At 41.6% G+C, this 27,123-nt stretch overlaps 1 protein-coding gene across 1 annotated transcript in view; it reads right to left on the bottom strand.

Moving 5' to 3' along the window:
* Window positions 1–27,123, bottom strand: part of cog3 (component of oligomeric golgi complex 3) — a 70,630-nt gene that overhangs the window by 24,926 nt on the left and 18,581 nt on the right. Inside the window, exons 6-15 of the mRNA XM_052014218.1 lie at window positions 24,474–24,566; window positions 23,826–23,951; window positions 21,236–21,316; window positions 20,365–20,408; window positions 18,959–19,085; window positions 14,772–14,863; window positions 11,433–11,572; window positions 11,042–11,202; window positions 6,805–6,913; window positions 1,976–2,100 (exon numbers count right to left, since the gene is read on the bottom strand). Of these exons, the coding sequence (XP_051870178.1) occupies window positions 1,976–2,100; window positions 6,805–6,913; window positions 11,042–11,202; window positions 11,433–11,572; window positions 14,772–14,863; window positions 18,959–19,085; window positions 20,365–20,408; window positions 21,236–21,316; window positions 23,826–23,951; window positions 24,474–24,566 (1,098 nt within the window). The remainder of the gene's footprint in view (window positions 1–1,975; window positions 2,101–6,804; window positions 6,914–11,041; window positions 11,203–11,432; window positions 11,573–14,771; window positions 14,864–18,958; window positions 19,086–20,364; window positions 20,409–21,235; window positions 21,317–23,825; window positions 23,952–24,473; window positions 24,567–27,123) is intronic.

The following is a 27,123-nucleotide window of genomic DNA, read 5'->3' as shown; positions in this document are numbered from 1 at the left end:
CAACACCCTCCAATGCAACTGAACCAGTGGTCACTGTTGAGGATGTAAGATCAGTCTTCCGGAGAGTGAACCTGCGGAAAGCATCTGGCCTGGATGGTGACCCTGGCTGTGTCTTCTGATCCTGTGCAGATCAGCTGGTGGGGTATTTGCAGACATTTTTAACCTCTCCTTACTTCAATCTGAGGTTCTCACCTATTTTAAGAAGGCCATTATCATCCTGGTACCTAAGAAAAACAAGGTAACATGCCTTGATGACTACCGTCCGGTTGCTCTGACATCCACCATCATGAAGTGCCTCTGGTCATGGCACACATTAACTTCACCCTCCCAGACAACCCTGATCTACTGCAATTATCCAGATGGTGAAACAGGCCTACAGCGGACGCCACCTCCCTAGCCCTAAACTCATTCCCGGAGCATCTGGACAGTAAAGGCACCTACGTTAGACTAATGTTGACTGACTACATCTCTGCCTTCAATACTATAATTCCAAGCGAACTCATCTCCAATCTCCGAGACCTGGGACTCAACAACTCCTTTTGCAACTGGATCCTTGATTTCTTGACCAACAGATCACAATCAGTAAGGATAGGCAGCAACATCCTTAACACGATTATCCTCAACACTGGTGCCCCAGAAGGCTACGCCCTACTCTACTCCCTATACAGACATGACTGTGTGGCCAGATTCTGCCCTAACTCCATTTACAAGTTTGCAGATGACATCACCGTGGTGGGCCGTATCTGAAATAATGACAAGTCGGAGTACAGGAAGGAGACAGACAGCCTAGTGATATGGTGTCATGATAACAACCTTTCCCTCAATGTCAGCAAAACAAAAGAGCTGGTCATTGACTTCAGAAAGGGGAGCAGTGCACATGCTTCTGTTTGCATCAATGGTGCCGAGGTTGAGAGGGTTGAAAGCTTCAATAGCCTGTCTGGTCCAACCACATAGACGCCATGGCCAAGAAAGCTCACCAGTGCCTCTACTGCCTCAGGAAGCTAAAGAAATTTGGCATGTCCCCTTTGACCCTCACTAATTTTCCTTGATGCACCATATAAAACATCCTCTCCAGATGCATCACAGCTTGCCCGTGATCACAAGAAACTGTAGAGTTGTAGACATAGCTCAGCACATCACAGAAATCAGCCTCCCTCTGTGGACTCTCTGCATTCCTCACTGCCTCGGTAAAGTAGCCAATATAATAAAAAGAAACACTCACCCTGGACATTCTCTCTTCTCCCCCCGTCCCATCGGGCAGAAGATACAAAAGCCTGAAAGCATGTTCCGCCAAGCTCAATGACAGTTTCTATCCCGCTGTTATAAGACTATTGAACTGTCTCCTACTACGATGAGGTAGACTCTTGACCTCATGATCTACCTTGCATCTTATTGTCTGCCTGCACTGCACTTTCTCTGTAGCTGTAACACTTTACTCTGCATTCTGTCATTACTTTCCCTTGAGATTGCTCAATGCACTGTTGTAATGAAATGATCTGTATGGATGGCATGCAAAACAATGTTTCTCACTGTACCTCAGTACATGTGATAATAATAAACCAATTTACTTTTAAAAAAATTTATGGGACATATCCATAAGTCAGGTCTTCCATAACCTGGGGAGCCCCTGTATTTAATTAAAACCAACAGAACGTGAGCAACCATTCCCCACAACCAATCTATGCTGTTACTCATCCCACACATGAACATCTTTCCTCACCTTGTGCTATCAGGCCAACCTTCTGCAACTCGGCAGAGAACAATGGCAGCTGACTGCTGGGGCCCAAGTTTCAAAGTGAATGGACAACTAACTTGACATTACATCTTCAAATCCTAATTATCCTCACCTCACCACCCGTAAGACTTTCTTATTTAAAGAGCTGGATGCAACTAGCAGGTGGGCTGGGCTTTTGGTGAAAGAAGAGAAGATTTTCAAGCAAATATAAGTAAAAAGAAAGGCTTTTCTGAAACTTACATCGATGCATCTGTAAAGTTTTGAGAGACAGACCAGTGTTCTGCGAACTGTTGGATACCACATGCCATGTAAATCTGCTGGAGAAATGGTCGACTGTGGCCGGGGATTCAGAATGTCTGAGTTACCTGTACACAGACAAGTGGTTTTAATGATCCACAGCGAACATTATCACACATTACAAAACATAAACTAACATCATAGAGACGACTGCAGTCCTACCCATCCAACAGAAATGGTTGGTTAGTCACTTAAAATGCCCAAGTTATCTCGTGTCAGTGGAGTCACCAAAGAACTGTGGCTTCATGAGTAGCTGCACAAGGGCACCAGCCCAATGTTGACAGAGTATACAAGCATGGGTGATCCCCAATGACATAATTCAGGGCAAGGCTTGAATTTTAACTCAAGCCTGAGTAGGGAAGTCAAAGTGGCTTTCCAACCAAGGCGATTAAGTGCAAAGACGATCAACCCCAGAGGTGGCAAAAGTGTTTTTCTTTCCTTACAGCCACAAGAAGAATGAAAGTGCTCTCAAGGCACTATCCCAAAGAACACCCCTAGTCCAGTTTCCCCTCCCATCAAGGAGCCCATTGTCATCAGATAACTTGTTTTGGTAACTAGGTTCTAGGCCTTGTGGTTTGCCCTGTTCCAGGCAGAAGGCAGACCCACTGCAAGTCAGGCAGACCTAGGAGTTGAAATAGGACCAAGCCTGATTTCCGAAGCAAAGACGAGCGTTCAAATTTCCTTTGCCATCTTCCCACCTTTAAGATCCAAAGCACCAAGTGGCTTAAGATCTTACACTAAAACATATCAGAGCTGTGATTGGCCTCAGAACATCCCATGACCTTTCCAGCCAATTAAATACCTTTGAAGCAACGCAGTCCTTATTATAAAGCAAGAAACATGGCTGCCAACTTGCATGCAACAAAGTCCCACAAACAGCTGTGGATAAATGATCAGATACTGTGTTTAAGTAACAATGAGCAATAAGTATCAGAGTCATAGACTTGTACAGCACAGAAGTGAGCCTTTCGGCCCAACTTGTCCATGCTGACGGTGATGCCTAACTACCTGATCCCATTAGCCTGCATTAAGCCCTTTTCCTTCTACTCCTTTCCTATCCGAGTACCTGTCCAAATGCCTTTTAAACACCATAATTGTATTTGCCTCTTCCACTTCCTTCTGTGGAAAAATCTGCCACATCTCCCCTCTCACCTTAAACCAATGTCCTCTAGTTTTAGACTCTCCCAGCCTGTGAAAAAGACTCTATCTACCCTATGTATCTCATCATTTTATACACCTCTACAAGGTCACCCCTCAGCCTACGTTCCAGTGAGAATAAAATCGGCCTATCCAATCTCTCCTGATAACTACAGCCCTCTATTCTGGTTGAATCTCTTTTGCACTTTTTCTAACACTACTGCATCCTTCCTGAAGTGTGGCGACCAGAACTGTACACAATACTCCAAGAGTGGCCTACCAATGTTTTCTACACATGCAACGTGACAACCCAACTGTTACTCAAAGCCTTGGCCTAATATGCCAAACGCTTTCTTCACTATCCTATCCACCTGGGTCACCATTTTCAGGGAGCTATGAACTTGCACCCCAAGGTCCCTCTGTACATTAACTCTGCTGAGGTCTCTGCCATTTACTATACATGGTTAGTTAGTATTTGAAACCCCAAAATGCATTACCTCACATTTGTCTGGATTAAATTCTACCCGCTACCTCTCCATCCAACTTTCCAATTCATCTGTGACCCTCTGTATCTTTTCACAACTTCCTTCGCTATCTGTTACTCCACCAGTTCAGCAAATTTACTGATAAGACCATCTACGTTCTCATCCAAGTCATTTATAAGACAAACCAAGGTCCCAGCACCGATCCCTGTGGTACACCACTGGTTGCAGATTTCCAGTTAGAAAAATACTCCTTGACCACTACCCTCCGCCTCCTATCACCAAGTCAATTTTGGATCCAATTTGCTGATCCACCTTGGATTCCATGTTCCCTAACCTTCTGAACCTACCTACCATGCAGGACATCATCGAAAGCCTTGGTAAAGTCCATGTAAACCACATCTGCTGCCCTGTCTTCATCAATGTTCTTACTTACCTCCCCAAAAAGATCAGATTTTTGAGACAGGAATTCCCCAGCACAATACCAAGTTGACTCTTCCTAATCAGTCCCTGCCTTTCCAAGTGAACATAAGTCCCGTCCCTTTGAATTTTTTCCAATAATTTCCTACTACTGACACAAGGCTCACTGGCCTGTAGTTTACTAGCTTCTCCATACGGCCCTTCTTGAATAAGGAAACAACATTAGCTATTCTCCAGTCTTCTGGTACTTCACCCATGGCTAATGAAGGTGCAAAAATCTCTGTCAGGACCCCAGCAGACTCCTCCCTTCCTTCCCATAGCACCCTGGTATAGATCCTGTCAGGCCCTGGGGATTTACCGACTTGATATGTGCCAATATCTCGAACACTTCCTCCTTTCTGATATAAACATGTTCCAGAATATCAGCATACCTCTCTCCTAACTCTCCATCCTCCACGTCCCTCTCCCAGATTTTGATTTTGGTCCTTGAGGGGACCTACTCTTTCCCCAGTTACCCTCTTGCTTCTAATATATTTAAAAAAGGGTTTGAGATTCTCTTCAATCCTGCTTGCCAAGGCCTGTTCATGTTCTCTTTCAAAACCAAATGCTGATACCTGACGTGCTTTTCTTCTTATTTCTGATCAAATCCTCAGTTTCCTTTGTAAATCAAGGTATCTTTCTCTTACCACATTTGCTTCTTACCCTTGCAGAAACATGCTGACTCTTGGCTCTACCTAGCCTTTAACCCCACTTATCAGATATTGATTTTCCCTCAATCAGCTGCTCTCAAACTATTTTTGCCAGGTCCTCACTTATAGCGTTGAAGTCAGCTCTCCCCCAATTTAAGACCGTAACTTTAGGACCAAGCTTATCTTTTTCCACGGCTACCTGAAGCGCACTGAACTATGGTCACCGTTTCCAAAGGGTTCCTCCATAGATGTTTCCACTCCTTGCTCATCCTCATTCCCTAAGGTCGAATATAGCCCCTTCCTTAGTAGGGTTCTCTACATACTGCTTTAAACCCTACCCACCTCTTGAATGCATTTTATTAATTCAACCCATCTCAGCCCCTTACAATAGTGCAATCCCAGTCAATATTAGGAATGTTAAAATCCACAACTACAACAATCCTATTGTTTTTACACCACTGCAATTTGCCTACAGTTTTCCAATTTTAGGTAACCCTCCCCTCCAGTGGGATTTCCCCCTCTTCCCTCCTCTCCTTACAATCTTCCTCCAGTCATTGTATTTTCCCTTCTTTTTCATCTCCCCTCCAGCCCCCCATTACCAATCTTCATCTCCTCCTCACTTCTGGTTCCATTCACCCACAGGTTCTCCCCCAACCACCTTCCCCCATTTGGTTCTGGTTCCATCTGCCATTCACCTCTCCCCTAATGATTCCCATTATCACCTCTTTTACTGATCAGATTCCAAAACTAGTAGCCCTTTGTGTTCCTGCTTATCACCCTCCAGCAGTCGTCTCCAACCTTCACCCTTCCCTATTCCCACCTTGCTCCATCTGCCTCTTATTTTTCTTTCTCTTTGTCTGCCCCCAAATATCATTCACCTGCCACTCCACCCCTCCTTCCCATGCCTGGCGCAATCTGCCTGTCACCTTTCACCCCTCTTCAGTCCACCAATCACCTCGGGTTCCTGTCTCACCACTCCCCCCTCCTCTTTATATAGGCCATCTCCCCTCTCTATTCTCAATCTGGATGCAGATTTTCGAACTGAAACATCAACAATTCCTCCTCACCCCCCGCTGCCCCCTCCCCACAGATGTTACTCGACCCACTGAGTTCCTCCAGCAGATTGTTTGTTGCTCCAGATTCCGGCATCTGCAGCCTCTTGTATCTCCTTGCCTAATTATCTGTTCTTCTAATTCCTGCTGACTACTGAGAGGCCTATAGTATAACCAGATCAAAGTGGTCATCCCCTTCTTATTGCTGGATGCTGCAACAAAGGAGCAGATCAAACAGCCAACAGGGATTGGTGATGGGTATGTCATGCTACCTAACTAGTTGAATTCTTTTCACTAGTGTAGCAGAGAGATGGAATCTGAGAAAGCTTTGCTCAAGAGATCTTAGTAACAATGAAACCTCATGGAATTGGAAGTAAGCTACTGAGAAGAGCTGGGAGATAATGGACAGAGTGGGGAAACAAGGGTTCTTCTTTTATTGGTGGGATGTGACATGTTGAGTTGATGGGTACAGGCAGTTATAAAAGAGGCATAGACAAAGTGAATCAGCAAAACTATGCTGGGTGGGATTCAGTGAGGGGAAGTGGGAGGTCACCTACACGGATTGGAGAAAAATGACTAAAAATATTTTCTTCAGTCCAGCATGATTTGCAAGCACTTCTTGGTTTACTGTGTCATTTACCTGGATATGTTTTGTTTTGATTGGTTTTATACATCAATATTAAATACAGAATTTTCAAAACTACATCAGCTTCTAGTAGTTTTTACTGCCATCGTTAGGACTAAAGGACCAAAAGCAGCAACAACAATGGCAGCTCCACTTTAACTTTTGGATGTGACTCCCTCCCTTCCTCCGATGAGAAACACGATGATGCTGGAGGAATTCAGCAGGCCAGGCAGCATCCGTGGAGATGCTGCTTGGCCTGTCGAGTTCCTCCAGCATCATCGTGTCTTTCATCTAGATTCCAGCATCTGCAGTCCTTCGTTTCCCTCCCTTCCTCCACCCACACTGTTGCACAAGTATAGCACAGTACCTGATTTAATAACGTTTTTAGAATCAGGATCTTCTAGCTGAACTTCTGTCAAAGACGAATCAGCTGCAGGCAGCTTCTTTTGCTCATCCTTTAAACTCTGTGCAATTTGCTGCAGAACATAGGAATTACAAACCCAAAATTAGCACGTGTCCAGCTGAGGGGCATCCATCCCTTGTGAAAACAGCAGTAACAGTAATTAAGCTACCCAAATGCAATTCATTAAATGGTTAAACCAACTCTGAATTCTCCTATTTTAATCACTCCACTCTTGGATCAGCTATCCATGTCCCACTCTCTGGAATTCCTTTCATCAATTTCTGTCCCCCTGACTTGTTCTTCTAAAATGCTCCTTAATACATGCCTCTTTGGCTAAGTGTTTGGTCACTTGTCATAGTATCTGTGGCTCAGAGTCAAATTTTGCCTAACAACTCTGAAATGCCTTGGAATGGTTAACAGCATTAAATGCAAGTTACTGTTGTGAAAAATGCATGGACAATAGTGATTTAGCTACTGTCCTTCAATTCATCATATGAGAACTAAATTATGAGGACATTTTGCAAAAACTAGGTTTATAATCCTTTGAGTGCAGAATTATGAAAGGGTGGTCTAGTTGAGGTGCTTAAACTGATTAAAGGATTTGGGGCAATATGGAGAGAAACCTTTCCCACCAGTAGGTGGGTCCAGAAGAAGGAATAACCCTAAAATTAAAGCCAGGGGAAAATGAGCCTTGCAGGTAATTGGGTAACCACACAGAACTATCACCACACTGAAGGAAGCATGTGGTTTTGCTGGAGAGAGTGCAGAGGGGATTCACCAGGATATTGCCTGAATCGGAAGACTTTAGTTATGGAGAGAGATTGGATAGGCTGGGCTTGTTTTCCCTAGAGTGAAGGAGGCTGATGGGTGACCTGATAGAAGTGTATAAAATTATGAGAGGCATAGATAGGGTTGAAAGTCAAAAGCTTTTTCCCATGGCAGTGGTATCAAAAACAAGAGGGCATAGGTTTAAGATGAGAGGAAGGAGTTTTATTGGGGATCTGAGGGGAAAGTTTTTCTTACATAAAAATGGCTGATACCTGGAACGAACTGCCAAGGAGATGGTGGACTCAGATTAAGATTAAGAGATATTAATACAGACACTTAAATAGGCAAGACATTGGATATGGTCCTAATGCAGGCAAATAGGATTAGTGTAGATGGGCAAAAGGGTCGGCATGGATGTGGTGGGCCAGGAGCCTGTTTCTGTGCTGTACAATTCTATGAATCTATAAATTGTTAATTGAAAATGGGTGACACAAATGGACTGATACCTACATATGTAAATTTGAGGGCCTCAGCTAAAAGCACAGCATTGGTTTATGTACAGTGAAAGAGGGAGCTGTTCTGGAGGGATAGACCACTTTATTCAGGCTGCTACAGGTGGTCTAGTGAAGCAAATAATTAGAACCATAGATAAGGCTTTAAACTAAATAGCTGAACAATGGTTCAAATTAGAGATGGATTAGATGGTTTAGAAAGTCAATAAGATAAAGCCATAGTCCAGGGTACAAAATGGGTAATGATGATGAGATTCTATCAGGAAGAGATAGTGCACACCAATTTAACAACATACTTCCAGTTAGAGCCAGGACAGTAAAAAATGGCACAAAGACACTTGATCTGAATACATATAGCATTCATAAGAAGATAGAGGAATTAATAGCACAAGTGGAATTGAATTTAGGAGCCAAGAGGTAATGTTGCAGCTATATAGGACCCTGGTCAGACCCCACTTGGAGTACTGTGCTCATTTCTGGTCACCTCACTACAGGAAGGATGTGGAAGCCATAGAAAAGGTGCAGAGGAGATTTACAAGGATGCTGCCTGGATTGGGGAGCATGCCTTATGACAACAGGTTGACTGAACTCGGCCTTTTCTCCTTGAAGTGACAGAGGATGAGAGGTGACCTGATAGGGGTGTATAAAATGAGAAGAGACATTGATCGTGTGGATAGTCAGAGGCTTTTTCCCAGGGCTGAAATGGTTGCCACAAGAGGACACAGGTTTAAGGTGCTGGGGAGTAGGTACAGAGGAGATGTCAGGGGTAAGTTTTGTGCGTGGAATGGGCTGCCGGCAACGGTGGTGGAGGCAGATACGATAGGGTCTTTTAAGAGACTTTTGGGTAGGTACATGGAGCTTAGAAAAATAGAGGGCTATGGGTAAGTCTAGTAATTTCTAAGGTAGGGACATGTTTGGCACAGCTTTGTGGGCCGAAGGGCCTGTATTGTGCTATAGGTTTTCTATGTTTCTTCTATGTTTCTAAGTGGTAATCAATGGGTATGATCAAACAGCCATTACAGAAACAAGGCTGCAAACTGACCAAGGTTGGAAATTAAATATTTCAGGATAGTAACTTTTGGAAGATTTAGGGAAAACAGAACTGGAGCCGGGGTAGCTCTGATTTTGAAGAATGAGATAAAAGCAGTTGCAAGTATCATAATTTGCAAAATCTGGCAGAATCAGCTTGGAAGGAACTGAGAAACAGTAAGGGACAGAAAACATGGTGGGAGTTGTCTATAGACCCACAAATGGTAAAAGTAATGTAGGTCATAACATAAATCAGGAGGTGCATATTTATAAAGGGCAAAACAATAATCTTGGAGCATTTAATCTACATATAGACTAAGCAAACTAAGATAGCAGTAGAAATTCATATTGCATAAAAGATCATTTTCTGGATCTGTATGTTGAGAAACCAACAAGAGAACAAACTATTTTTGGTCTAGTATTGTGTGATGAGAAAGGGTTAAATTGGTGATCTCGTAGATAGGGGCCTATGGAGGGCAGTGATCATAATAATAGTATTTTACATGAAAACCAAAAGTGATTTAGATCAATCTGAAACCAGTATCTTAAATCTGGTGAAACCAAACTACAAAGACATGAGGCATGAGTTGACAATGCTAGTCCGGAAAACTATATGAAAAAGTATGACATTAAATCAGTAACGGCTAATGTTTAAAGAATTAATATTTAGTTCACAAGGACCCCTTTATGGCATAAAGAGTCAACAGGAAAAGTGATCCAGCTGGACCTATCCAGGGGAGTTTAAGAGAGCATTAGATCAAAGAGAAAAGTTTATAAAGTTGCCAAAAAAAGCAATTAACAGGGATTAGGAAAATTTCAGAGGACCCCAGGAGTTATTGAACGAAAAGTAGAATACAAGTATTGGCCCATCATCCCTCTATACTCTCAGTGTTGATGCAGGGTCTTGACCCAAAACCTTTGCCTCCATAGATGCTGCCTGACCCAGAGTTCCTCCAGTGGTTTGTTTTTATGCAAACAGATTGTAAGGACTTCTATGGATATGTAAAAAAGATCAGCAAAAGCTAATGTGGGTCCCTAACAGATCAAGACAGGAGCAATGTATTGAGGAAGATGCAAATGAGAGAGAAATTAAAACAAATATTTCATCTGTTTCATGGAAGACAAAGTTTTCCTGAAATAGAAGAGGACTACAGGTCTAGAATGTGAGTAGCATTGGAGAAGTTAATGGGACCTTAAGCCGATTAATACCCAAAACATGATGACCTGCTTCAATACATAAAAAGTGCTGGAGGAACTCAGCAGGTCAGGCAGCATCCATGGAGGGAAATAAACAGTCGACGTTTTGGGCCAAGACCTTTCATCGGGAGTCCTGATGAAGGGTCTCGGCCTGAAACATTGACTGTTTATTTCCCTCCATGGATGCTGCCTGGCCTGCTGAGTTCCCCCAGCACTCTTTGTGTATTGCTCCAGATTCCAGCATCTGCAGAATTTTTTGTCTCTCCATGATGACCTGCTTCCTAGGGTTCTGTAAGAAGATGGCTATGTACATGGTGAACCCACAGGTTGTCATCTTCTGAAATCCCACAGCTTCTAGATTGGTTCCCACAGACTGGAAAGTATCAAATGTAACCCCATCATTTAAGAAAGGAGAAAGAGAAAACAGGCAACTCTCAACCGGTCATCCTAACATCAGTGGTAGGGAAAATGCTGGAATCTATTATTACATTTCAAAAATAAGAGACAGGTTGTTACTGCCGCTCCTTCACTCTCTTGCTCCTTACCATACATCAAGATACAAGGAATACAGACAGGCTAGAAAGGTAACTTTCACCATTTCATTTAGGATCCAATACATATGGAGGGCAAAAGGGGGAAAAGAAACAAGATTAAATGTAAGCCATTAGGCTCTTAATAGCATAAGATTTTTCTACCTCCATCATTTCAAGTTTGTCGGGGTATGCCAGGTCACCAGGTGCTGGTTTATAGCCCACAATGTCAGTCTGAATGTAGATATGAGTCCTGTATACTAGTCGCTCCTGTACATCTTCCAACATCTGCTTTGCTACTGTAGAAAAGGCACCCAGCTGCTCCACTGAAAAAGACAGGAAAGCAAGGTTGCGAGTATTTGGGAATGAACTTTTGAATCAAGGGCACAAGTTCACTCACTTTGAGTCAAATACTAGATTTACTCACATCAATAAGTTGTGTTTACATCAGATTAATTACTTTGCTTGCATAACTGCCTGATATGGATTTTGGTCTCACAAATTTAGCAGAGATAAACGTTGGGAATTTCCGACCAGTTCCGTAAACTCTACGTACCGTTGTTCTGCACGTGGTCCTCTAGCATTTCATTTTTTAAAATTCCACACAGCTCTGACAAAGTCTCCAGGTGGTTGACGTGGATGATGAGCGGTCGAAACACATCGTACCACGAGACGCACAGTTTCTCCAACAGCTCGCTACAAAGGCAGAAAGGCCGGGGAACCGTGATGTTAAAACATTCTTAAGTCTTTTCAAAACAAAAGGGCACAAGTTTAATCATGACCATGCTGACCAAGTTTACAAGGAGCTGAGCTGAGCCAAGCTGCCTGCTCCCACCTAGCAGCAAGCTGGGCCATATGATTGCCCTTACTCAGTGGTGAACTCAGTCACTTCCAGTAGTGAACTCAGCCACTTAGGATGGACCTCTCCACTGCAGGCTGGACCCTCACAGCAAGGACCTAAGCTCTGCAGACCAAGAGAAGCTCAGGGAACAAGCTGCAAAAAAACACGTCAGATGAAACGGAGCTCTCCCTTGATTTTGGAAGGAGGAGAAAAACACAAAATTTAAACAAGAAGAATGGAATGGGGGGAGCTTTTTCTCTCCATGCAGTGAGTTTATGATCCCAGTTGAAAGGGTGCTGGCTTAAAGCAGATTCCAAAGCATCTTTCAAAAGGCAAGTGAATAATGGATGGAAAAGATTGTATTCATACTCAATGATTCAGGAACTGCTTTTTCCCCCTCCACCATCAGATTTCTGAACTGTCCACGAAAACTGCATTGTTATTCTTTTTTGCACTATTTATTTCTTTTTGTAATTTATAGTTTTATGTGCTTGCACTGTACTGCTACCACAAAACAATAAATTTCTCGTCATATAAGTCAGTGATAATAAATCTAATTCTGACTCTGAAGGTTAATGGGTCTAATTGGCTGATTAGACTCCTTCATCAGCACAAGGTCCAGCAGAGTGAGGTCCTGTGGTATAAACTTGTGTCCACTACTGGCCCCTACACTCCCCACCCCTCCCATCCCCACTGCTTAAGAACCCAATCTAGCTGTACGTGTGAGGATTCTAATTTTGGTGCAAATACTTCAGCCTCGATAACATGACTATATGGCCTCCGAGAGCACTTGGTAAATCAGGAGTGGTGAGAAAACAGGCCCGAGAATTCAGCTCAATCAAAACTTCAACAGATTACAACATTATTCATGGTCACATAAGGCAAGCCATGAGATAACTCTTACTGATAAAGTGATTTCTCGAAAAACAATGCAGCAAGTGCATCTTGTTCATCAGCTGCGTCAAAACTAATCATCATGGTAATTACACTTTAACAAGGTGTAAATAGCAGACTGAGGTTGTGTGAAGATTGCCTGAAACAGTGTTAACAAGATTCAAGGGATTTATTTAGCTCTTCAAAATAGTTGACTTGCATTTAATATATTATGAGCAGTGCCTTGGTAAATGGTTACTACAGTAACATTAAGTGATTAGTGCTGTTTATTCATAATAGGCAGCTGCCCATGTTGTGCAGAAGGTGTAAATGGTGGAGATTACCATAAATAACAAAATTACCATGTTGATCATGTCACAGGGAACGCTATTTTTCACTAATTTCTCATGCTTCTCACCCTATTTTTTGTTCCCTCTTGCCCTCCCCAAACCCTTTCTTTGTATCTTAAACCTATTTCTAACTTTTCCTAAAGAAACAAAGGACTGCAGATGCTGGAATCCAGATGAAAAACTGCAGATGCTGGAGGAACTCAGCAGGCCAGGCAGCATCCGTGGAGAAAAGCAGGCGGTCATCGTTTCGGGTCAGGACCTTTCTTCAGGTCCCGAAATGTTGACTGCCCGCTCAGGTCCTGAAGAAGGGTCCTGACCTTTCTCCATGGATGCTGCCTGGCCTGCTGAATTCCTCCAGCATCATTGTGTTCTTCATCTAACTTTTCCTAGTCATTAACTGCTGTGTCTGCATTTGCTAACAGATTAGCCAAGCATTTCCAGCATTTTATTTCAGATTTCCAGCTTTGGTATAATGTTATAATTCACACTGATACAACTCCTAATATATTTTCTTAATATCACAGTATTATTTCAGATTCCAATTCATTTTGAATCACCATTGCTGTATTAAGTGAAGCTTTTTTCTATGCTCATTATTGAAGTGTGGATCTGTGCTGCACACTATGGATGCTTCTTTTGCAGGAATTAAAAGTTGTGAAAATCAAAAAAAACAGATGCTGGAAATCTGAAATTAAAAAAAAAGAAATTGCTGAAAACACTCAGCAAGTCAGGAGGCATCTGTGAAAAGAGAAACAGAGTTGATGTTTTAGGTTAACAAAGGGTCCCCAAGCTGAAATGTTCCTCGTGTTTCTCTCTCAAGGATGCTGCCTGATGGTACACGAACACTAACTCATTATTCCTCTTTTGTACTATATATTTTTGTAACATAGTAATTTTTATGTCTTTGTTTTGCACTGTACTGCTGCCGCAAAACAACAGCTTTCATGACACATGTCAGTGATAATAAACCTGATTCTGATCTGCTGAGTGTTTCCAGCATATTGTGCTTTTAGTGAAAAGTTCTGATTCTCTTTGTTGATCAGACCTACTCTAGAATCAGATGTCAAAATCTAAGTTCAGAACAGAAAGAGGGGAGGATAGACCATTCGGCCCACTGAGCCTGCTTCACCTTTCACCTTCTATCTTCTATTTTGCATGGTTTGAGGTGGAGCTTCAGATGTTGGCTTCTTGTTTCCCCCCAGCATTCAATGGATTGCATCAGAAGTACTTTGGAAAGAGAGCTTCAGCTTTTTAGATTACTGTCTCAGATCCAATTGAGACAATAACATTTCTAGTTTATATATGACATGCAAGTGCTTTACAACACCCCTTCACCTACATACAAATCTTTGGCAGAATGAAGGGTGGTGCCAGTTCCAAATGGAGGTACTAAACCTGTGGCAGCTTCAGCTGACAAGAGGCAGTACTTGAAACAATAAATGACTTGCAAGCCTTTCCTTTTTCATCCTGTTTGATGGAATTAAGGCAGCTCACCCATGGCCAGAATCAATGTGCCCTTCACCAGAAATAACAGCCTTGAAGATTTATGGCTCCTTTAAAGATACATTAGTTACATTTGTGAATGTGCAATTGCTGATTTTCTAGTTACTTATTCTGACCATCCCCCATCACCCATATGCACAGAGCAGATTTAGCACCGAGGAACTAACAAAATGAAAGCAGTTTGTAAATGCAAGAAAATAAGAAGCCATCATAATAATTCCTCTATCAGTTGATTCAGTGAAGCTATTTGGAATAGCTTATATGCAAGAACTTGAAATCTCAGATGCCAATACCAAGCAAGAGACATCAGACTTCAATGACAACTTACTCTAGTTTGTTCGTTGGTTTTGTAAAGAATTCATTATATAGCCGATGTTCATCCTGACAAACATGAACCAGGAAAGCACAGCCACTGCGAACCTGGAAGGAAATGCCAAAATTATTACCTGTTTGAAGTACCAACATTGTTCAGAATATTAAAAAAATAAAAATTTAACACAAAACTAGATTTAACACAGTAAATAATTTGAACTCCAATACTTTGCATTTGATTATCACTCTTTAGAGTATTTGGGAAATGGGCAAAGAAGTGGCAGATGGAATACAATGTAGGGAAGTGTATGGTCATGCACTTTGGGAGAAGGAATAAAGGCGTAAAATATTTTCTAAATGGGGAGAGAATTCAAAAATCGGAGGTGCAAAGGGACCTGGGAGTCGTAGTGCAGGATTTTCTAAAGGTTAACGCAGGTTGTCAGTAGTAAGGAAGGCAAATGCAATGTTAGCATTCATTTTGAGGGGACTAGAATATAAAAGCAAGGATGTAATGCTGAGGCTTTATAAGGCATTGGCCAGACCACACTTGGAGTATTGTGAGCAGTCCTGGGCTCCGTATCTAAGGAAGGATGTGCTGGCATTGGAGAGGATCCAGAGGAAGTTTACAAGAAATGATCCTGGGACTGAAAAGTTTGATGTACGAGGACCGTTTGATGGCTCTGGGCTTGTACTCGCTGGTGTTTAGAAGGATGAGGGGGGAATCTCATTGAAACTTACCAAATATTGAAAAGCTTGAATAGAGTGGACATGGAGAGCATGTTTCCAGTAGTGGGAGAGTCTAGGACCAGAGGGCACAGCCTCAGAATAGAAGGACGTCCCTTTAGAACAGAGATGAGGAGGAATTTCTTTGGCCAGTGAGTGGTGAACCTGTGGAGTTCATTGCCACAGACGGCTGTGGAGGCCAAGTCACTTAAAGCAGAGGATGATAGGTTCTTGATTAGTAAGAATGTCAAAGTTACGGGGAGAAGGCAGGAGAATGAGGTTGAGAGGGAAAAATAAATCAGACTCGAAGGGTTTGAATGGCCTAATTCTGCTCCTGTCTTATGGGATGTTTTTCTACGTCTAATAAATTGAAGTACCAAATACTAAAAATGCAAACTCATCTAACAGATTTTTAAACTTTGACCAGTTTTCCTCGTTAACCACAAAACAACCAATGTAATCATTTTAGACCAATAGATCCTTTTTAAATAACAGAAAATGCTAGACATACTCAGCAGGTCAATGCAACATCTGTGGAAAGGGAAACAGAATTAATACTTCAGATTGATGATCTAGGTCTGATGAAACATCATCAATCTGAAACATTAGTTGTTTCTCTCTCCATAGATACTATTTGATTTGCTGCGTACTTCCAGCACTTTCCATTTTTGTTTCAGATTTCCAGCATCTGCAGTTTTATTTGCTTTTAGTTTCTTTTTGAAAATGGATGTCATAAAAATGGAACTTCCAATGAAAACAATCTCCAAGACCTAACTCACTCAGAGACATGAAGTAGTTAGCACTTTCAGATTGTATGTTCAGAAACATTCTACGATATCCTTTCACAGTGAAAATAGCTCAAGCTATTTTAGATTGGACACAGAATTTCTTTTAAATGACTCAGCAATTAAAATAAAACACAAGAAAACAAAAAACTAGCTGCCAAATATTGAATTACAGAATTCAATGAAAGATTCTGGACATCAGGAATATCAAAAATACATGGGATTATAAGTAATCTTATAAAACTGAATGATACAAGAAGAGGGAATGCTGGAAATACTCAGCAGGTTAGGGGCCTCTTTCTGATAACTTCACTGACAACTGAAAAGAAATTATAATTTTCCCAGTTCCCACACAAAGCCTTCTAAATGCCCAACAGATGCTGCCTGATTTGCAGCATATTTCCAGCTGTTTGACTCAAGTCAGTAACTGCTTGGTAAGTGGGTAGGGTCACTAAGTATGAACACTAACCAGAGGGATGTGACACATTGTGTTCCTAGGGATGTGAACTGGAGCTCCATGCTTTTCACCATAAATGGATTAAGAGATAGCATTGCACATCCAAGTTAAACGATGCTATTAAATTGGGAGGCTCAACAAGTTATGTTCATGGGAGCTAGACGTCACGATAGGATGTTGACCGATGGTGTGCGCAAAACTGTAGGACTAAGAGTTCAATGTGAAGAAGAGTGAGCTTCCACTTTAGATCTAGAAAGACACATTGTGAATGTTTTACTAATGGCAAAAGATTCAGAGCAGCGGAACAGCAAAGGAATCTGGCCCTACAGGACATAAATTATTGGAATTACTAAAATCACTTACCCACCACACCCCTATCCCAAAAAAAGAAAAATCAGAAAATTGGTAAATTGATTTACTATTGTCACATGTACAGAGGTACAGTGAAAAACTTGTTTTGCATGCCACCCATACAGATCATTTCATTACAACAGTGCATTGAGATAGTACAAGGAAAAGCAATAACAAAATACAGAAAAAAGTGTTATAGTTACAGAGAAAGTGCAGTGCAGGTAGACAATAAGATGCAAAGTCATAACGAGGTAGATTGTGAGGTCAAAAGTCCAATTTATTGTATTAGGGAACCATTCAATAGTCTTACAACAGTGGGATAGCTCTGTCCTTGAGCATGGTGGTACATGCTTTCAGACTTTTTTATCTTCTGCCCGATGGGAGGGTGGAGAAGAGAGAATGTCTGGGGTGGGTGGGACCTTAAATTATGTTGGCTGCTTTACTGAGGCAGCGAGAAGTGTAGACAGAGTGCATGGAGGGGAGGCTGGTTTCCATGTGCTGAGCTGTGTCCACAACTCTCTGCAGTTTTTTGTGGTCACGGGCAGATCATTTGCCATACCAAGCCGTGATGCATCCGGATAGGATGCTTTCTATGGTGCAATGATAAAAATTGGTGAGGGTCAAAGGTGACATGCCAAATGTCTTTAGGGTCCTGAGGAGGTAGAGGTGCTAGTGAGCTTTCTTGGCTGTGGCGTCTATGTGGTTGGATCAGAACAAGCTATTGTTGACGTTCACTCCTAGGAACTTGAAGTTCTCAACCCTCTCGACCTCAGCAATGTTGATGTAAACAGGAGCTTGTGCACCGCCCCCCTTCCTGAAGTTAATGACAGCTCTTTTGTTTTGAGGGAAAGGTTGTTGTCATGACACCATGTCATTAGGCTCTCTATCTCTTACTTGTACTCCGACTCATCGTTATTTGAGGTATGACCCACTACGATGGTATCATCTACAAACTTGTAGATGGAGTCACGGCAGAATCTGGCCACGCAGACGTGAGTGTATAGGGAGTAAAGTAGGGAGCTGAGGACACAGCCTTGTGGGGCATCAGTGTTGAGGATGATCGTGGCGGAGGTGTTGTTGCCTACTTTTACTGATTGCGGTCTGTTGGTCAGGAAGTCAAGGATCCAGTTGCAAAGGGAGGTGTTGAGTCCCAGGTCTAGGAGTTTGGAGATGAGTTTGCTTAGAATTATAGTATTGAAGGTGGAGCTGTAGTCGATAAGCAATGGTCTGAAGTAGGTGCCTTTACTGTCCAGTTGCTCCAGACATGAGTGTAGGGCCAGGGAGATGGCGTCTGCCTTAGACCTGTTTCGGTGGTAGACAAATTGCAGAGAGTCAAGGCTGCTGGGGTTTGGAATAAAAAAGTGAGGGAGCATTGATTTAGTTGTAAAGAATTATGTGTGACCCCATCTTGAGAAATGCTCTAGGGACCCAGCTTGAGAAGGATTCATTGGTCATCCAAATTCACTAGAATAATAGCTGTGTTTGAGGAGTTAAATTTGGTGGGCAGGCTATACAAACCCACTTCTTTAGCATATCGAGGGGTGAGCTAATTGTGGTCTTTAAAATAATAAAAAGTCTTTGATAACTGTGATACAGAAAAAAAAACAACCATTTCTGATAAGGAAATCCAGAACACATGGAAACATTCATAAAATTAGAGCTCAAAGCTTTTTGGGGGGGGGGGGGGGCAGGGGGGGTGGAGGAATGAGGACAACCAAAATAAACTGCAGATGTTGTAAACCTGAAATAAAAACAGAAATCACTGGGAATATTCAGCAAATCAGGCAGCATCTGTGGAGAAGGAAACAGAGTTAACGTTTCAGGTTAATAGACTTTCATCAGCATGACAACAATATTGGCTTTCTAGGTTATTGATGCAATTCATACCAGAGCACAGTGATCCTTGTTATTTTGGCTGGTCAGGTCGGCAATAGTGGAGGCAATGCTTGGACCCAGCAGGAATCCCCTCTGATCCAGGTAACATTGATGGACCTCACTCAGTAGTTGCTGATACCTGATGAAAGATTAGGCCTATTTTAAGTTTACCAGGTGCAAACATCCACAACAAAAAAAAGTTTTGCTTGCAGAAGTATGCCATCATGCTATTACTGTTCAATATTACTGAAGAGTCCTTTTTGGGATAATAATGCACATCAAGCATGTTCGTACTTTGTATCATTTGCACCACCTCTGGGAAAGCACGTCCTGCTGGAGTGATCGGCTCCAACCAAACGTGCCTTGAGCCAATGAGCCATTATTGGTGCAGTAACTGTGACTGCACCTGATCCACTACAAAATAAGACAGAACTAGGGAACAGTGATTCAATCACTTTTGGGGGTGGTGGTGGTGGCGGGGGGGGGGGGGGGGGTGGTGTGACAGGGAAGAAAAAGAGATCAACAAAGGAAGAGGACATAAAAGTTAGGGGAATGGAGAGGACATAAAAGGGGGAAGGCAGGAGATTGCAATTTGTACTGGGCTTTCCAGATCACAGCCTGCTTGAGTTTTCTTCACTCTTAATGAAATACTTTGTAAGTGTGAACATTGTTATTTCTATTAATCTTCAAAACTGTTGGTGGGGGGGGGGGGGGCGGGGGGCGGTTAACATTTAAGAAACTTGCTTGAAAGAAAACACTGGGGAAAACTGTAAAAGGTCAGCACAGCTACCTCAATGCACTGTTGTAATTAATTGATCTGTATGGATGCAGTATGCAAGATAAGTTTTTCACCGTACCTCTGTACATATGACAATAATAAACCAATTTACCAATTAACCAATTTATTTACTTTTCTGCCCCAATTTCCAAAAAGAACTATTTGGTGATAATGATTAAATAAAATCCATGTATATTGTGTAGGCTTTGGATCAGTAATCAAAATTCTTTTTGAAGAACCACAGCAGCTCATGGTCACTCGATAACTCAATTCATGCTCCACAATATCCTAAACTTTAACACCATAATGAATGACCCATGGGCTGTTATCTATGAATAAGTTTGACATCTTACTTAAGTAATTTTTAGCTTTCCAGTCCATATAATCAGAAGAACACGTAAAAAGTGAGTCACTTAAAGTCAAAATTCTGGGACAATTTATAGGATTTGATAAGGTTCCAATAAAATGCAAGTTCTTACATAAAGATTACTGCTATCAAGTTAGTGCACAATTTTCATGAACTGCCAACATCTTAACTAATCTCTTTGTTTAAAGATTGAGTAACGTTTTACTATACCACATTGAATTCTAACAAGAACACAATGAGTTACAAGGCTCACCATTAATTGAACATACTTACTCAGGGCTTTTATCAGTTCTTTGCTCAATCTGTTCAATTAGAGACTGTAAAAGACAATACCACGTTGACTTTTTTAAAAATAGCAACAAGTATCAGCATTAGATTATACATGCAGAGTAACCTGAAGAGTCTCAGAACATGCAACAATTCTTGCATCATTTTTAGGATTCTCTGTAAACCCATTTTAATACTGACTCTATTCACATGCTTACCTTAGAATTTATTAGTTGCCCAACTTAACAATTCATAGGATGCCCATTTGTTCATACACAGGTAACATGTACCAGGGTGTGCAGTTCAGAGTTTTCCTCCCATGTACATTACACTGCTGCACATTTGGAGTTGGAGTGTGGTTGCAAACGATCAGCTGATATTCCAAGTGTGCATGAAGGAGAAAAACTGTGATTGCTGCTATTCCTCTGCACTCTATTCTTTGCTTGGTTTTCTATTTCTGGTTCTTCTTTTCTATTTTCATCGTGGCTTACTCATACATCACTAATTACAATTGCTGGCAATTTTCTCAATTCCCTCCAATTCTTTTCCTTATTAGATGTGTCTCAAACTCAATCTCTGCAAGCAGCTCTCACATCACTGTGGTTTGAAGGGTAGCCTAAACAAGGCAGCCCTGGAAGCAAGGTCAAACAAAATGCTACCTTGCCCCACCTGTTCATTTGTGATTAAACTGTTGGTTGGTGATTGGTACCTTTCACTATCAATACACTTCTGATAAATTAATTGTTACCAGGCCTTGGCTATTTTTTAACCAAGCCGAGTGGAAGTATGATCAACATTATGCAAGTACAATATTCAGTTTTACCCAGACACTAAGGATCATATAAACACCTTATTTTCCATAGCATATGATTCTTACCCGCACTTTAGGGGCTGCAGCTCTGAATTTCACATAAAACAGTGTAAAGGCATTATCAGTGTTCGATATAACTGCAGGATCCTATCAGAAGAATAAATGTTTTAAAAGTTTAATTAAAACCTTTTCTTAATATATCACAGACACTCCCACCCACTTATGAACGCTCAAGATAAATATCTGTTATGATTTGTACAAATCACACACAAAATTTAAACCTATCTAAACCTACCACACCACATCTCCATCTGTCATTTCAAGTAGACATAAAATATCACTTTCCATTATTATGAAGAACAAGGAGTTATCCCCTGGGGTCTGGCCAATAGCTAACCCTTAATTAAATATCACAAAACATACTCTCTCTTCACTTTCACATTACTGTCTCAAATTGGTTGCATTTTTCCCCATATTAAATATGTAATTATACTTCAAAAGTACTTCATCAGGTGTAACAGGCTTTGTGAAGACCTGAACTCATGTAAGGTGCCTCGAATGTATTTTCCTTTTTTTGAACTTGTATCAGTAGTTTGGTGTACATATGCAGTTCAATTGTTTTCTGATCCTTTACAATACAAGAGCCCTGTGCATAAAAGCACCTAAACCACATTTAAGCTACCCTACGTATTTTTTCCAACTCTGGCTGATGTCCCCATGTCATTGGTCAAGGGAATCAAGCTAATTTTGAGGGGGGAGGGAAATAGGATCCAAGGCAGTACAACTAATTCAGTTCTCATAGAACAGTATAACACAATACAGGCCCTTTGGCCCACAATGTCATGCCGACCTTTAAACCTCGCCTAAGACTATCTAACCCCTTCCTCCCACATATCCCTCTATTTAAATTCCTCCATATGCTTATCTAGCAATCTCTTGAATTTGACCAATGTAACTGCCTCCACCACCACCCCAGGCAGTGCATTCCATGCCCCAACCACTCTCTGGGTGAAAAACCTTCCTCTGATATCTCCCTTGAACTTCCCACCCATTACTTTAAAGCCATGCCCTCTTGTATTGAGCATTAGTGTCCTGGGAAAGAGGTGCTGGCTGTCTACTCTATTCCTCTTAATATTTTGTACACCTCTATCATGTCTCGTCTCATCCATCCAAAGAATAGAGACCTAAGCTCCTTTTGTTTCTCCTCATAATGCATACTCTCTAAACCAGGCAGCATCCTCGCAAATCTCCTCTGCACCCTTTCCAACACTTCCACATCCTTCCTATAATGAGGTGACCAGAACTGGACACAGTACTCCAAGTGTGGTCTAACCAGAGTTTTGTAGAGCTGCATCATTACCTCGTGGCTCTTAAACTCAATCCCACAATTTATGAATGCTAACATCCCATAAGCTTTCTTAACTACCCTATCCACCTGTGAGGTAACTTTCAGAGTTCTGTGGATATGAACCCCCAGATCCCTCTGCTCCTCCACACTACCCAGAATCCTGCCATTAACTTTTTACTCCACCTTGGAGTTTGTCCTTCCAAAGTGTACCACCTCACACTTCTCCGGATTGAACTCCATCTGCCACTTCTCAGCCCAGCTCTGCATCCTATCAATGCCCCTCTGCAATCTTCGACAATCCTCCACACTATCCACATCACCAACAACCTTTGTGTCGTCTGCAAACTTGCCAACCCACCCTTCTACCCCCTCATCCAAGTCATTAATAAAAATCATGAAAAGTAGAGGTCCCAGAACCGATCCTTGTGGGACACCGCTAGTCACAGCCCTCCAATCTGAATGCACTCGCTCCGCCACAACCCTCTGCTTTCTACAGGCAAGCCAATTCTGAATCCACACCGCCAAGCTTCCCTGGATCCCATGCCCTCTGACCTTCTGAAGAAGCCTACCATATGGAACCTTGTCAAATGCCTTACTAAAATCCATGTAGACCACATCTACTACACTACCCTCATCAATCTGCCTGCTCACCTCCTCAAAGAACCCTATCAGGCTTGTGAGACATGATCTGCCCTTCACAAAGCCATGACCTTGCTGAAAACAAAATAGTGCTCAGGATTCTCTAAATAATAATAGCCGCACACTTTTACATTTCATTGGATTTAGAGTATTCTGGTTCACCTTGAGGTTGTGAAAAGGACCATAGAGAAGTTTGTCCTTTTGACTTTTCACCACTGGAGCAGTCTTGCTAAATTCAGTGGTGATTCAATAAGTGTCACATTTACAATGCCTGAACAGTTTTAGTACCTTTGGAATTGTAAGGCATTTTAATTTATCACAGACTAAAGGAATAATCCACACCACAAGATGGGAGCAGGATTTGGAACAGGAGTCTGGATTAAACACTTTGGCATTTAGGCATGAGCTATAGCGGGTAGATTCCAGAGGTTGGTGGTCGCTCGTGCAGCACTCTGATTCTTAAGTTTGGTCAAGGAGCAGGAGGAGAGGGAATGCCAGATCTCACTGGTATTGCATTTCCACTAGATAAAGATGATGCAATTCTCTTTGAGAATGAGCTGAATGAGTGCTGCAACAAACTGGCTAATTGAAAACCAAGTTGAGCCAAATAACATCGCAACAGTTGTCTCAATACAATGCTTTAAAATAAAAAGCCAAATTACAGCTTACCCTTTTTGTTAGTTGAGTGGAGAGGTTCTGAAGTGTATTCACAGTATACGTCTTCATAAGATGCATGGCTTTGGATAGGCAATGCTTAAATTTTGCTAAATAAACAGGATAATCTCTAAAGCTGGGCTGTAAATAGAAAGTGTCTGTTAAATGTCATCAAATGGACATGGCATAAATAGCTATTTTAACAAAAATGCACACAGACTTCTTGTTACATTACACAGACAAACAGAGATCTGGCAATCTCACCCAAGCCAATGCAAGGTAAAGCAGATTGGAAAGTATCTCATAGACCTATACAAAACTGCCAATGTCAATGTGTCCAATGCAACTGTTGATGCCAGTGGGTACAAATGCAGCCTTGGCACTAAACCCAGATCCAAGCAGACACTAGAACAGAGTCCAATTTATCATTCAGACAAACAATAAAACCCTGAACCATCACTCAGACTACTACAGCCCACCCTCAATTTGAAGCTAACAGCAGCATAAGTATAATGGTCTCATACTGAAATGCCTTTGAAGTGACTGTGTTAAGATCAACATAGGAAATAAAAACATGCATCATATAAAGTGCAGCCATACATTATGAATCAACTGATCAATAAACAAAATGGAAATGTAGCTTGGGTTGCAACAGTGACTTACATGTGATGATACATAAGTTATGCAGTCATCCAGCTTAGCCAGTGTTGGTATAAATCCTTCACTGTTCACAGATAATGTGGGTGAATTCAGTTTCTAGGATGAGAGCAAAATATTGTCAGTTTAATTCAACTTGAAGCTAAACTCCATCTCTTTCCTACTGACATAATTTAAATGGTATACTTCCATCTATGCAACTTGCCTGGTACACAACAAACATCTACTGAGGTATGCATTCTCTGACAAATCCCTCGTTGTGAATATTTAGGCAGATGTTTCTCGAAATGATTAATACATTAAACTTAGATGGGAAATAAATGTGATACATCCAGTAAAGTTTCTCTTAAAATGCTAAGGATGTTGGTCATGAAATTTTTGACACAGATTTTTGTTAAGTAAGCCTTACTTAATTGATTGCATAGGAGGATGTAGGAGGCTGCCATTTGACCCATCGGGTCAATGCTAGCTCCCAACAGCGCCATCCCTCTAGTCCCATTCCCTCTTCCTGATTTGCCTGCAACTTATTCTCCCTCACATGTCCATTTACCTTTAATTCTTTTGCCACTTACCTCCACCAAGGAGTAATTTACAGTAGCCAATTAGCTAAGCACATCTTTGGGAAATGGAAGACCTAGCAGAAACCCAGGCAGTCTCAGAGAGAACATGTAAGCTCCACATAGACAACAGTAGGGGTCAGGGTGGAACCTGGATACCTGGACATTGCAAAGAGTATCAAGGGATATTGTGTAAAGGACCAAAACAGGAGCTGAGATGCAGATCAAGTTTATCATAATAGAACAGACCAGGTGAAAGAATGACTGAAGAATTGGTGTAGGAGGGAGGGATTTAGATTCCTGGTACATTGGTTCTGGGAAAGGTGGGACCTGTACAAGTGGGTAAGATTGCACCCAGGCAGGACCAGAACTGATATGCCTATGAGGGTGTTTCCTAGTGCTACTGGGACAGGTTTAAACTAGAATAGGAAGGAGTGGGAACCTGAGCAAGCTGTCTGATGAGGAAACATAGATAAAATGGAAAGAAATTAAAAATAAAAGGCAGAAGTGGAAGGCATAGAAATCAAGGGGAGAAACAAACAGGGCCACGGTGCAAAGTAAGGCTAAGATAACTAAGAATGTTAAAAAGATAAGCCCAAATGAGCAGAGTATTCACAACAAAGTAGATGAATTAACTGTGTACATATATTAAAGTGATATCAGAAATAGTATTAGTTCAAGGAAGGGAAATATAAGATGGTCAGAAGAGGCAGCAGAGCTGAGAAATGGGAGCAGTTTAGAATTCAACAGAGGACAGAGGCTTTTATAAGGGGAAAATAGGGTGACAGTAGCTTGTAGAGAATATAAAAACTGATTGTAAAAAGTTCTATAGATATGTGAAAAGAGAAGAAGATTAGCAAACAAAAAAGGTCCCTTCCAGTCAAAAAAAAGTGAAATTATAATGGGGACAAAAAAATTGCAGACCAGTTAAAGGAGGACACAAATAACTTCCCTGAAATGTTGGGGACATAAGGTCTAGTGAGGAGGAGGAACTGAACGAAATCAGTGTCAGTCGGGAAATGGTATTAGGGAAAGTGATGGGATTGAAAGCCGATAACCTACACTGTAGGGTACTTAAGGAAGTGCCCTTGAAATAATAGTTACATAGCTGGTCATTTTCCAAAGTTCTACAGACTCTGGAACAGTTCCAACAGATCGGAGGGTAACTAATGTAATCCCATTATTTAATAAAGGAAGAGAGAAAAAGGGAATTATAAACTGGTTATGGCCTCGGATTGGTAGTGGGGAAAAAGCAATAATCCATTGTAAGAGATGTAATAGAAGAGCATTTGGAAACAGACAGAATCGGACAAAGTCTTTGAGATTTATGAAAGGGAAATCACGTTTGCTAAATCTACTAATTTTTTTGAGTTTGTAACGAGCAGAATAGATGAGGGAGAACCCATGGATGTGGTGGCTTTGGACTTTCAGGAGGCATTTGATATTTAAGGAGCTTAGCATGCAAAAATTAAAACCCACGGGATTGGAAGCAAGGTAATGAGATGGATAGAAAACGACTGACAGACAGGAAACAAAGTGTAGGAATAAATGGGTAGCATATAGTGACTAGTGGGTACTGCATGGATCAGTGCTGGGACCATAGCTATTCACAATATATCAATGATTTGGATGAGGGAATTAAATGCAATTTATCCAAGTTTTCAGACGTCGCATAGCTGGGTAGGACTGTGAGCTGTGAGGAGGATGCAGAAAGGTTCAGTGTGATTTGGACAGGTTGAGGGAAAAGGCAGATACATATCATGTAAAGTGTATTATTCACATTGGTGGCAAAATCAGGATGGAAAATTATCTGAATGGTGATCAACAGGGAAAGGGGAGGTACAATGAGATCTGTATGTCTCTGTACACTGCTGAAAATAAGCATGCAGGTGATTAAGAAAGCAAATGGTATGTTGGCCTTCATTGCTGGAGAAGCAAGGATGTCTTGCTGAAATTGTACGAGGCCTTGGGGAGACCTCACCTTGAGTAATGTGTGTAGTTTTGACTTCCTTGTCTGAGGAAGGACATGCTTGCAATGGAGGGAGTTTTGTGATGGTTCCCCGGACTGATTCCTAAAATGAAAGGATTAATGCATGTGG

This window comes from Pristis pectinata, chromosome 4, assembly GCF_009764475.1.
Source record: "Pristis pectinata isolate sPriPec2 chromosome 4, sPriPec2.1.pri, whole genome shotgun sequence".
Classification (NCBI taxonomy): domain Eukaryota; kingdom Metazoa; phylum Chordata; class Chondrichthyes; order Rhinopristiformes; family Pristidae; genus Pristis; species Pristis pectinata.
The sequence above is the reverse complement of the archived record's forward strand: the minus strand, read 5'-3'. Positions and strand labels throughout refer to the sequence as shown.